The 14,135-nt window shown below is 31.7% G+C and overlaps 1 protein-coding gene across 8 annotated transcripts in view; it reads left to right on the forward strand.

Moving 5' to 3' along the window:
- LOC143230480 (uncharacterized) overlaps positions 1-14,135 on the forward strand; it is a 94,207-nt gene that overhangs the window by 18,583 nt on the left and 61,489 nt on the right. For 7 of the 8 annotated variants that reach the window (XM_076464121.1, XM_076464116.1, XM_076464115.1 and 4 more), the window contains 3 exons: positions 4,466-4,543; positions 6,334-6,394; positions 12,950-13,069. In XM_076464121.1, coding sequence (XP_076320236.1) covers positions 4,466-4,543; positions 6,334-6,394; positions 12,950-13,069 — 259 coding nt within the window. The remainder of the gene's footprint in view (positions 1-4,465; positions 4,544-6,333; positions 6,395-12,949; positions 13,070-14,135) is intronic. The other variant, XM_076464117.1, reaches the window with a different exon arrangement.

Below are 14,135 nucleotides of genomic sequence, written 5' to 3' on the forward strand. Positions count from 1 at the left end.
CATCTCATTTGGTTCCTTGAATCAAACAACCTCCTCTCATTCACTCAGTGTGGGTTCCAATGACAGCATTTCACCATGGACCACCTGATTCGACTTGAAACATCCATTGAGAAGCCTTTCTCAAATGACAACATCTTGTATGAGTATTCTTTGACATTGAGAAGGCATATGATATAACATGGAGGTATGGCATTTGGCAAGACCTCCATATATATGGGTTACATGGCCATTTGCCCATTTTTATTAAAATTTTTTTAATGGACAGGAGACTCCAAGTTCATGTGGGTTCCACACTTTCCCGTTCTTTTCTACAGGAACTTGGAGCCCCTCAGGGCTGTGTTTTGAGTGTCACACTTTTCAGTATAAAGATTAATGCCATCACTGAACAACTCTCTCTCACTTTTGCAAACGGGTTCTATGTTGACAACTTTCACATCTCATGTCAGTCGTTAAACATGAGGCATATTGAGTGGCAGCTACAGAGTACCCTCAATTGTTTACTGAAGTGGACCATAGCAAACGGCTTTAACTTCTCTCTCTCTAAAACCATTTACATGCACTTTTGCCGTAATGGTGTATTCACCCTGACCCTGAACTCCATATCTGTGAAGTTGTGTTGCCTATTGTCCCTGTGACAAAGTTCATGGGGCTTATCTTTGACCATAAGCTGACTTTTATACCACACATCAAGCAGCTACGGGTCAAATGTACAAGAGCACTGAACATCCTCTGTGTCCTCTCTTCTACCACTTGGGGAGCTAATCATTGTTCTATGCTAAAGATATATTGTGCTCTTATTCAATTGAAACTTGACTATGGATCACTGGTCTATGGGCCTGCTGGAACTTCGCGGCCTTAAAGATGCTGGACCCCATTCATCATCAAGGATTTTGGCTCTGCAATGGGGCTTTTTGCCCTTTCCCAGTTCAGAGCTTATACATAGTCTCATGAACCTTCTTTACACCTCCACTGTGTGCAAATATCTTTATTATATGCTTTAAAACTTCATTCCTTACCAAAGCATCCCACCTGGAGTTGTGTTTTCCTTCCTCAGTGGACCATACTTTTTCAGAACAGACGATCTACCATTGCTCCTTTTGGCCTTTGTATCCAGGTGCAGTTGAATGAATTGGGTCTACCCTTGGATAACATTCCTGTATCTACTGGTCAGCCCATCCCACCATGGCTTCTCACAGTCTAAGTAATCTGAGAAAAGCAGACACTCTCAATTGGAAATACTTCGAACCATCTTTCCATTCCTGTTTATTCAGATGGTTTGTTGTGGTTCTGTGGTTGTGTGTAGAATTCCTCTACCGCTTCTGTGTTCAATGCTGAACTGTATGCCACATCACTTGCCCTGGATCACGTAGAAGTTAAGCAGCACTCAAACTGCACTATTTATACTGCTTCACTTAGTTCTTTACTGGCCCTGGAATCGCTTCATGTTAGTTCACACCCAGTTCTCTCCGATATTCAAAACTGACTGGCCTATTTCTTTTTAACATATACTTCTGTCCAGTTTTTCTGGATAACAGGCCATGTTGGTATTCACAGGAATGAGCTTGCTGATACTGCAGCTGAATCTATCTCCTCTGCCACTCTCACTGCTGTGCCTATTCCATACATGGACTATGGTCATGTATTCAAGGCTTGGTTCTGTGCCGGCTGGCAGTCGACTTGGAGTGAGGAACATGAAAACAAGCTTTTCCAAATAAAATCCTATATTGGACTTTGGCTGTCTTGCTTCTGTAAGGATCAGAAAGAGGAAGTTGTTCTAACTATACTACGCATTGGTCACAGTTTTTTAACTCATTGTTTTCTTTTATCTGGAACTGATGCACCAATATGTTGTCTGTGTAATTCTCAGGTCACAATAAACCACATTTTACTTTCTTGCTGTTGTTGTGGCTCTCAACGACAGCACCATTTTAAGCATGTTCTGTACCAATGTTTGTCCATAATGTTAGATAGTGTTATTGGTAATGGTGACACTGCCCACTTTGGGAATGTTTTAAGTTTTTTAAAGAACATTAATCTTTTTAATATGATTTAAGTTTTTAATTTATACATAAGATCTTTTTACTGTGATTCCCTTTTAAGTCCATATAGTTTGATTTGAAATTAGAAAATGGCCATAACATCAAATAACTCGAAACCAGGACTGGAAAGGCCAACTTCAGGTGACTAACGCTGCTGTTTGAACTAACTGTTAGTCATCCTGGCAAGTTATTATTAAAATTCTGCTGCAAGTCTTTTATTACTTTACTTTTTGAAAATGGCCATAATGTCAAATAACTTGGAACCAGGACTGGAAAGGCAAACTTCAGGTAACTGACTGCATTTTTTGTACTTGCCTGTTAGTCCTCCTGATGAGTTATGATAATAACAATTATGCTACAGAAAGTTCTTTGCAACTTATATTATTGTAGTTTTTATCTTACTGCTGTAGACTAGATATAAAGATTGGTTTTATGCTATTTATGTGTTTTTAAACTTTGTTTTGTTTTACCTTAATTTCCTTTTATGAATTGTACTAAATTTAATTTTAGCTTTTTACTGGGTATTTGGTGCAGATAGCCCAGCTGCTTTGTGCCACAAAACACCAGATCAACCAGCCAACAACCATAGATAATGAATGAGTTGGTTGGTATTCATCATCTCATTGAGCAACAATGTAGTATTCAAGCTTTCTGCAAGTGTGGAACTGTAAAGGAAGCTGTCTTCTGGTGTATCATCTATACAGACAGTATTAACAATAGAATATTTGTAACTGACTTAAGGATGGTACTGCATAAAATTCAGAGTGACTGATCCTGGTAAGGATGGAACAAGGCAGGTTCATAGTAAGACCATCATCTGAATGTATGTGTCAGACCATACGTGGATAAAACTGAAAAACAAACCAGGCAAGCATGCAAAAGAAATAACTCTGCTGGAGGGATATTGACTTTTTCTGTACTAGTAAGTCACAAATGGCAACCATAGAAGGTATTCATTTGCTTTTGAAGAGAATGAGACTGCTAAATAGCAAAGTGCCATATGGTATAGCTAGAAAAAGCCAATTATGAGAAGTCAAAAGAGCGGAATACAGCAGTTGCTGGTAGATAGTAAAAAACAAAACACTATCTCCTACAAAACATATCTCTGTCACATGAGGTGTCAGCACCTGTGAGTTCAATCACTGGGATTGTCATCTACTGTTCAACTATTCTTAAGAATTACTGTATGAAGTTATCAGCATTAAAGTGAAAAAAAAGTTGAAAATGTTAATTTATGAGAAACTTTACAAATAAACTTGTTGTTTATGTTCAATAAATATCCAAAATTACAAGCTTGTTATCTTTTTTTCTTATGTAAATTTAATGTTTACATTGACAGATATGCCTAAAATTACTAAAGATGGCAAAAGTTTCATCAGTATGTCTGCAGTGGTATAAGGGTTGAAAAAAACTTGGTACAACCTGTTAGCCTTTTCCTTTTATAAAAGTGACACGGCATGGCTAGGTGGTTAAGGCACTTGACTCGTAATTTGAGTGTTGCGGGTTCGAATCCCCGTCATGCCAAACATGCTCGCCCTTTCAGCCATGAGGGCATTATAATGTGATGGTCAATCCCACTATTCATTGGTAAAAAAGTAGCCCAAGAGTTGGTGGTGGGTGATGATGAATAATTGCCTTTCCTCTAGTCTTACACTGCTAAATTACAGATGGCTAGCTCTGATAGCCTTCACGTAGCTTTGCACAAAATTCAAAACAAATCAAACCTTTTATAAAAACAGTAAAACCAACTGGTAAGATGGTAGCATGTCTCTATAAACATTCCATCAGTCTGGGTATACAAAATGGTATATGATCTTTTTTTGTGTGCTAAATTCATGAGTTTGAAAATGATGTATTTTGTAAACCACACTTTTTTGCTTTTGGGTACACCTAATGTATACATAACTGTATAGTTTTTTTGAGAGAAATAGTAGTATAGAGATTCAACATAAGAACTGGCAAAATAACACATCATGAGCATTTGCTGATATGTAGACAGTATGAAGTTTTGAAATAGCTTGCGCCATTCAAATACGTTTCTTTCAAAATGAATAACCGAAAAATATCACTTAAAACAATACTTGCCTGACTTTTTCAAACTGTGGACTTTGAGGAATGCGACATTACTGATTAATTCTGATTCTTTTCATTGTACTAACTTGCATTATTTCATTGTTTTGTGAAAACATTTGCCACTTTTGTGTTTAATATTGTATTACTTTTTTTCTTGAGTTTTAGGAAAGTGTATACATTTTTAGTTAATTGTTCAAGTGATTAAACTGAACCATCAAAATTGATTATTTTACATTTTGAAGTAAAGATATGTTTTTATGATGTTCTTTAGCATTTTAATGCAAAATATAACTTGTGGAAAAGGAGTCATACAATACAATAGACATCAATTTGTATATCATACTTTAACATAGGAAGAAGAAGGAGAAAAGAAAAAGAAAAAAATTAAGCTGGATATGCACTTGGAACAAGTATTTCTTGATGGGAATGAGGTATGTTAACTGGTAGCAAAACTGTAGTTATTGTTAAATAATATGGTTTGATTAATGTATGTAAACACATGGCATGTCTTGTGGATGGTCTTGTTCAAATTCCTGTGTGTTATTGCAAATTTTATCGCTTAACATTTCACAGTTCCTTTCTGGAAAGAAAATACCTATTTTATATAGTTGTTATCATTAATATATTAGTGTTCTTCACCTGGTTCTGTTTCTTCAATTTCAGTTAAGCATAAGCCTTGAACAAAACTTTGTGCAATAAAAAAGTGTTATAGAAATGCTTAAGACAGTTAAAAATAAGAGTTGGGTTATAGGAAAGATAAAAGAATGACTTTTTTTCAATAAAGTGCTTGTGTGATTAAAAAAAAAAGACAGGAGTCTGAAACATCAGTGTGTATGTTTCTATTTTTGAAAACTTGTTAATAGTACTAATAAACGTTTTTTTTCTAAGTTTGCCATGTTCTTAAGGTTTTATATTAACTGTTTTGAATTTCAATACATACTGAATAGTTAATTTCATAGATGTAAGCTATAAACTTTTATATTGTAATATAGCCAGTGTTGTTATTCATCACCCTATTGTTCATTGTTTCATTAATTTGTCATTTAAAATAGATTAAACTGTTGTCACATGATCTGTCTATTCGACCAACCTTGTAACCTCTTTGTATTTAGTATAGTTTCTATATTATTACTTTTGAAACAACATGTGTATCTTCACAAAATGTCACATATTTTTAGTAAACATTGGAAATCTTTTGTACACAAAAAGTCAAAGCATTAAAAGGATTACAACAAGGTAAACTGTAATATTTAGTTCAAACTGAAAAGCATAGGCTACTCACAATGTTTTTCCAAGAGTAAATGAGTTCCAAGAGTTTTTCTCTGTAAATTCTTTATGAAGTTGGTCAAATTTGTAAGTTATAAAACTTAATTACTCTTACAATAATAAATACGTGTCAGAAATAATAAATACAGTATTTATTTGGAACTTTTGTTTGTGCCATCAATTGTTGATGAAACATAATCCTAAATTTTTTATATTAATAATACTGCTCCATTCAGTAAGTTGTGTTTAATTAAAAGCACATCATAATCACATGTAAAAGTAGAAATTATCTGATAACTACCATAATTTTGCTGGCTTTCTAACTACTAAGAATCATTAAAACTTCAGCTAAGCTATTTGATGTGTTTTCCATAAGAAAAAGGTTTAAACTGGAAGGGAAATAGACAATTCTCTCTGCATAGTACATCATTTGTTTGAATAAAACTCTGGCTTTCTATTGGTTATAAATAATGTAGTATTAAATGTCAGAGAAAACTGTTGGTAATCAAAATACAGTTAATAAACCAATTTTTAATATACATATTAAATTTTTAGTCTTATAATGAAATATTTCAAAAAATCTTCAATTCCTCAAGTAAGAGAATTGTGACATTTTATTTTCATGCCAAGTTTATTTTTGTACCTTAACAATTAAGTAGCTTGCTTAAATTTTGAATGCAACTCTCTAAAAAGTCGGTCATGATAGTGCACTTTGATCTGCTTATAGTGAGAGAGTTAAATACCTGTCATCAAACCCAAAATGAAATATTGCAGGTTTATAATATACTTGTATTCCTAGCTCAGTTTGGTTTATTTGTTTTATTGACCTTTATGATTGGATTAGACTTTTTTTCTGCAATTGAATAAATTACATACTGAGGCAAATATTTTGAAAAGTGCCAAACTTTATATACTGTAGCAGTCAAGTAAAACTCAAAATTACTTTTCTCTCTAGGCCTATGTGTGGATCTATGATCCAATACCTCTGAAGGTGTGGATAGCAGGAACCTTTCTTGGTATGTTATTTTTATTTTTAAAATATGTATTAGTTATATATGTATACTTTTCATGTCTATATGCTTACCTATTCCTATCTATCTGCCTGTTTGGCTGTCCTATTAAATAGTCATACCATTGTTTGTCTGTCATCTTCCTAACTACCCACGTCCTTATTTATTTGTCTTTATAACTATCCTTCTCTGTCTGTTTGGATATATTCTTACTTAGCTGTCTGTCTATTTAATTTTTTTTTTTCATGTAACAAATCCCTCTCTGTCCATCTTTATTTGGTCATCTACCTATTAGTTTTGTCTGTCTACAGTACATACTGACATTTTGATGGTAAAAAAAATCATTTTAGGGAATATTAGTTTATTCAAGGTCATCCATCATGACAATCTGTTTGTGAAGTGTTTATGTGTTACTGTTTTATAAAGTTCTAGGTCTCATTGATGTATTCATAAATTTTTCTTAAACAGTTTTAGTAGTATCAGTATAATGCACTGTCTTCAGTATGGATATCACATATTTTGTGAATTTTGATTATGCATTTTGCTGATACTGTCAGAAATGTATAATTTGTGTGAGTTGCTCCACTTTTTATGCTTTATGTAGAATGAATTCCTTCTCAAATTTAAATTCAAAATGTCATTATGTTTACTGTATTTTAGTGGCATATTTAGGGCATGTATTATTGGTGGATCTTCAGTCAAATGGGATATATATTTTTCCTAACATTTTCTCATGTGATCAGTGATGCGAAGTGTGTCTAAGTGATAACCAATTTGGTTTATTTAGTAATTTACTATAAACTTACATTAGTGAAGTGACAAGATTAGGTTAAAGTAGCATTAACATCAACTTTCCAAAACACAGGTGATTAAGACTTTGTCATAAATATTATGTAAAAGTGTAAATATGTATGGTTTAGGCTTTGTAATTAACAGAGAGGGTAGGTTAAGGCAACTGATTTTATAACTACAATTTTTACATGTTATACCTTTTAGTATGTTTTATGTATCTTGATGAAATTTGGCAAGATTTGAGTTAATATTACAAGTCATTTGCTCACCAGAAAGTCAGATTTTTTTAATTAACTAGTTTTACCAAAGATTTGTCTATGAATATGTGGAGTCAGAGTGTTGACTGCTGTTAGTACCAAGTTATCATCATGTTAAGATTAAAAATATATTTCACTCTTTGCAAATTTTAAAATTTCATTTACATAACCTTTAACCCTATTGTTAAGGGTCAAAGGCTATTTCATCTTGTTTGTTGTTTCACATTCAAATCTTTTTTTCAAATTTATGAAATTATTCCATTGAGCTTGATATCAAACTGTAGGTTATAATTCATATTTTCATGTTATACATTATTTAATTTCTTAATATAAAAGTAAATATTTACAAAACACATCTGGCCCAGCATGGTCAGGTTGTTAAGGCACTTGACTAGTAATCTGAGGGTTGTGGGTTTGAATCCCCATCACACCAAACATGCTCGCCCTTTCAGCTGTGGGGATGTTATAATGTTATAGTCAATCCCACTATTCATTAATAAAAGAGTAGCCCAAGAGTTGCAGTGGGTGGTGGTGACTAGCTGCCTTCCCTCTGGTCTTACACTGCTAAATTGGGGATGCCTAGTGCAGATAGCCCTTGTGTAGCTTTGTGCAAAATTCAAAACAAACCAAAACATGTCTAAACATTGATTTTTGTATGTAATGTGGTATGTTCAATGCAACACTGGTGTAAATTAGATGTGTATGATGTCAAAATATAAATTATTAGTTTTGTATAAATTAGGAACTCAAATTACTGATATTTAAAAGTTAGAATATAAAATAAAGACCTCCTTATCTTTTCTTGATGATGAGATATCACTACTGGCCCCTTGCTCACCTCTCTCAGTTTTTGGAAACAGTCCCTTGTATTCACTGAATTCTATGTATGACATATAAATAACTAATCAAAAGGATAAAGTATTGGTGTTTTTCATAATTTTTTATAATTTCTAGTCATTCTAGAAAGAAGAAAGTATAATTTATATTTCTTTATTTGATATAGTTATGTGATTGGTTAAATTTAAACACATTCAGAGATTCTCATCTGATAGTGAAAATAACAGATAAATAGAAACTTTTATTTCTTAAAAGACATTTTATAATTATCTTGATGTTATATAGTTTTTACTTGTGATATTTGAACAATTTCTGATACATAAAAGTATTTCTAATTTTAAAATGAAAGTTACTTTACCTGTTGCCTGGTTGACATTCTGAGAAAAAATATTATGAGAAATTCTTAAGTTAAAATGTCTTACTAGTTAATTTAAAAATCTGATATTATGTGTATGAAAGTCTTGTAATGTTTATTAATAACCTTCAAAATGTTTTAAACATATGCCAAGATTATCAAAAATAAAATATAATTATTCTAATGGACACTTTTTTGGTTACAAATTAGGTGGATTTCACCCAACTTGTAATGCAAGGGTTAAAACATCCTAAATAAATATTAAACATATTTTCATTGGTAAATTTTCATATTTTTCTTTTATTTTCTCTACCCTAACTATAGACTCATTTGATTTGACCATCCTTGTAACTACCATTTTTTTGTGGCTAGTCACTTTGACTTGAAAGTGAAAATGCATTATTTTATGCTAGACATTTGTCAATAATTCATGGATGTATGTTATTAGAGATGGCAATTTGATGCTGATTGGTTATTTTCCATATTTTTTTTTTAGAAATGCTACTGGCTATTAATGAGATTAATGCAAATCCAATGAGGGATAGGGGGATTAAGTTGGGAACTAAAAACAAAATTCCCTTACATATGCTATAGAAAACTTTTATTACAAATCCTAGAAGCAAACTGGAATTTAAATGTCTGCTGCACTAATGGTACTCTTATAAATAAGGATGATCAGTAAATTGGTATGATATTAGTAGTAGTATATGTGTGTTATGTTATTGTTGCACTGGTGCTTCAGGAATAAAACAGTTCTGAAAATCAGTGATGAAAATGCACAGCAGGAGAGAAATATTGACAGCAGTTGCTGAAAATGAATGATTAAAATGTAATTCAGGTGCAAGGAATTGAGAGAGGTTGCTGAACGTTTTTGAGAAAAATGTGCATTAGGTGAGAGCAACTGTCAATGGTTGCAAGCAGCAGCAGTTTTATTGGTCATGGCTTGAGAAAAGAGTTGTGCTTAAATTTCAAAATGGTGGCACAAAGGTTGAAAATGTGACTTGTTTTGAAAGAATAATGCTAAAGACATTAAAATTCTTTTGTGGAAACTTTTAAGAAATTTTTGTTCTTGTATTAGTGCACAAATGTAGGAGATACACAACAGAGAAGCAACAATATTAATTCTACATGAATATCAAAATATTAATTTAAAATGCAATAAGTGTCTATAAAAATAATTTTCTTTCTTGTTTTTCCCCTCTGAATAGACTGTGATGCTGGTTGTTGCTCTCACATCCTGATTCTTCAGCCTAACTTATACCCATGCTTGTTTAATGCCTTGTGTTTTTTTTCATAAAAGCTAATGTAAAAACACTGAAGTAGAATTACGTGTCACTAACATTTCAAAGTAATGTCATAAATTCACAGTTTATGGATTACAGCTTTTATGTGTGTGTGTGTGTGTGTGTATAAAATGTTAAATATTAAATATTCTAGAAATGGTTGAATACAGTGTATTTTTAGCATGAATTTTGTTTTTCTTATTTCGTTATGCTTTTTTGATACTAGATTTAGTTATGTTGTTCTGGCTGTATAATACCTGTCCTTTGGATGGGTGAAGTAAAAACTTGTTTGTAACAAAGGATGTGAGATTGTGCTTCTGTTTTTTTCTTAATAAATATATGTATATACATATAAAATGTACTATAACTAAAATGTAACTACATTACAAAATATTACTAGTCCACTAAAATACAGTCAGGACAGGTTACTTTTTAGAGGTCAGTTTTATACTCTTAGGGTATGGTAAAATGAGTGCATCTGCTCTGTATCATTGTAACTTCTTTGATGCTAGTCAGCAATGGTAAAAATAATAAACATGTAAATGTGTAATGTTGTAATCTTTAAACTATTTAGACTAAACATTTGTGTTTTTGTGTTATAATCTGTAGTCATTTTTAGAACAAAAAGCATAATTTATATTGATTTCCTAATTTTTTTTGGCAGTTATGAGATTGGTTAAATTTAAATCTACCAAACACATACAGAGACTCCACATCAATAGTGAAAATAACAGCTAAAATATAAATTTTTTTCTTAAAAAAAAGCATTTAATAATTATCTGGAGGCTATAAAGATCTCACATGTGAAATTTTAAGATTTTCTAATGCATAAAAAGTATGTTTAATCTTAAAATAAAAATTACTCTAAATGTTGAATTGTCAACATTCTGAAAGAAAACATTGTATGAGAAAACCTTTAAGATATTTTAATATTAATTTTATGTATGAAAGCCTCATAATATTTAACAACAGCCTATAGAATTCTGTAAAAATGTGCATGCATTATCAAAAATCATAGTATAATTACTCTCATGCATACTTTCATGGTTACAACTTGAATGGATTCCACCCAATGCATAATGGAAGGGTTAATATGTGCACTCCAACAATAGAGATTTGGTGTTTCAGTATGTTATATACACAGCAAGTCTATTATTGATGTAGGTGTAACTAATGTTTATGTTAATATGTGCTCTCTAACAGTGCAGTTTTGGTGTTTCAGTATATCATATATACCACTAACCTGTTATGGGTGTCACTGTAATCTTGAAGTTTTATTACTTCTGTATTTCATGTTTTAAATAAGACTGTAACATATTTATGCAGAGATGCCAACCATTATGATTTTGGTGTATATATTACGACTATACGCTCATACAGACAAATATTACCACTTATTGCAACTCCCAAATTATTATATATTAATAGGCCTATACAATAAAGTGATAAATTGTTCCCCCAGGGCTTGAAAGGGGTAAAAAGAAAATTTTTAGTGAGATACAAATAAATTTTGATAATAAATAAAAGAGATAGCCCAAATGGCTACTTGGAATAATCATATTTGATCTTGAAATAATAAAAAAATATTTGTATCTTCAATGTCTACCTATAGTTTGAGTGTGGTGCTTCTCCATACTGGGTACGTGGGGGAATCCATAGTTACGTCATTATTGCTTGTCAGCCAATCAGTGGTTACGTAGATGGGTGTTTCTTGTTTTCTAAGTGGCATAGAAACACCAATGCAATCATTCAGAAGATGGAAAAAATGAGGCCTCGTTCACCAGATTGTCTAAAAGGACTAAAACTGTGAATCAAACATTTAGGAAAGAGTATAGTGCAAAATATCTGGTCATTGCATCAAAAGTCAGTGACAGTTATGTATTTTGTACAGTTTGTCACATCGATTTTTCTGTGGTGCATGGCAGAATAAATGATTATTCCAGATATACAAAATTGGCATCTCACCAACAAAAGGCTGAGGCAAAGACAAAAATGATGCAGATACCGACATTTATGAGTAAGAATTCAGAATATGAAACCGTAAATGCAGAAGTGATGTTCACGCAATTCATCATTGCTCATATTTTACCCCTAGCTGTAGCTGATCAAGAATTTTTTTTAATTTATTTATTAAATACATAAAACACAGTCATAAATGAGCAATCTATAGCAGTAATAAATAATAATAATATAATAATAAACAGCTTAAAGACATTGGTCAGGCCTTGTAGCCGCAAATGATAAAGGGCTCTGTCTACAATCATTACACTCAGTCATTTAAAATAGTTGGCATCTCTGTTTATGCCATGTTTATGTATTTAATGACCAAAGGTATAGATGTATCATGTGGTTTGACTTTGGTGTATTGTTAATATTTTATATGAGTTGTAGCAGCTTGTTCATCAATGGTTTTGCTGCTTCAGATGTAAAAAAACAAAACAACCATACATGTGGATTTTCTATGTCTGTGTTATTTACAAAACTAGTAAAATATAATTTCAATGGCAAATATTAAAAAATGAACATAAAAACTGCATACAATTCCTACATTTACTGCAGGACAAATGGGTTCATGAAAGGGTTGTTTTTAGTGATCAAAGTTATTGAAATACTATAGACATCTGCTTAAGTTTTTGAGGAGTTTCAGAGGATAGAATAGCATATATTTTATGTGTGTTTTGCTAGTATTTATACTTTAATGATTTGAAACAACCAAAAAATACATTGCAATTGTAGTGATAACATTTGTGATGGAAAGGTTCACAAGTTTTGAATATACATTTAATATGCTAGATTTGATCATTTTGTAAACACCAAAATTTGAGAGTGATTAAATTTCACACGTTCCATATCTATTGTGTTTGATAGGATAAATTAATTAAATTTTGGTTTCCGTTGTAGCTTATTTTTGTATCTTTATTTCAAAATTTTGTTCCACACAGTAAACATTTAATTTATGATAAATAAAGAATGATATATCTCATTGTTAAATAGATGAAAGCTAAGACATCTATTACTATAATTTGTTTTCTTTCAGTGTTAGGAGCTATTGCCCTTTGCCTCTTTCCCCTTTGGCCTAGAATAGTACGTCATTATGTCTATTATTTAAGTATTGCTGCTGCTGGATTCTTGGTGTTCATCATTGTTTTAGCAGTTTGTAAGTAGAAATAAACCTTCTTTTTAAATATTTATGAAATGATAACCAAGTTTAAAGTACCTGATTATACAACTTGCTTTCATAAAATGATTAAAGATATCTAAAGTAAGCTGTTTGTTTGAGTAGCAGGGTTATGTTGCATGTCATGTAATATGTCCAAAGTAAAAAGAAATACATCCTCCCTGTGCAGTCTGTTGTAACTATTTCCCTTGTATGAGAAACTCAAACATAACTTTGTAACAATTTTAAAAACATATTTTATACACACTTTTAACATTATACATGTGAAATGATTTAACAAACCTTGTAACTGTGAAACTATACAAACTATAATTCTCAATTTATTGTGTGCATTATCACAAACATTTTGCAGGCATTTAGTGGATACTACAAGTCTGTTGTACCCAAAGTTGTTTGTTTTATATATATTACTGTTAAAGACTTGGGTGTAAATGTTCAAAATCTTTACTGAGTCAGTCTGAGTGAAAGGTGATTTTTCATACAAAGAATAAAAATATCATTTCTATCTTGCAGTTTTAATATTTCATTTACGTAATCCCTTGGATTTCCTAAACGAGTACGAAAATTGTTTATTTTTTTAACTATATTATAGCTCTTATTTTTTCTTTCTATAACAATAAATTAAAAATAAACATAACAAACATGAGTCATTTGCACTGGTTTAAAAATTTAGAGATTCTTTTGTAGGTCTTTTTGAGTCTTAAAAGTCTGTATCTCTTAATAAAAATAATATAGCTCTTAAATATGAATTTTATAACACACAAAATATATTGTTACCTGTAATAGAATGACCCCAAACTACTATAATTTGTCTGGGTTTATAAGTAAGTTATGAACATATTAAAAAGAATGTTATGATTTAAAACAGTGGTGCACAAAGTCTGGCCTGTGACGAGTCACTGAGTGGCCTACGACGTCCAACGGGAAAGTCAAACATGGAGAGTTTCCGACTGCACGAAGATTAAGCGCTATAAAAGAATATGCATTACATTAGATACTGGATGTTTCCATATTTGTGTCGAGCAATAAAGAAAATTTAATAAGC

This window comes from Tachypleus tridentatus, chromosome 10 (genome assembly GCF_004210375.1).
Source record: "Tachypleus tridentatus isolate NWPU-2018 chromosome 10, ASM421037v1, whole genome shotgun sequence".
Lineage (NCBI taxonomy): Eukaryota > Metazoa > Arthropoda > Merostomata > Xiphosura > Limulidae > Tachypleus > Tachypleus tridentatus.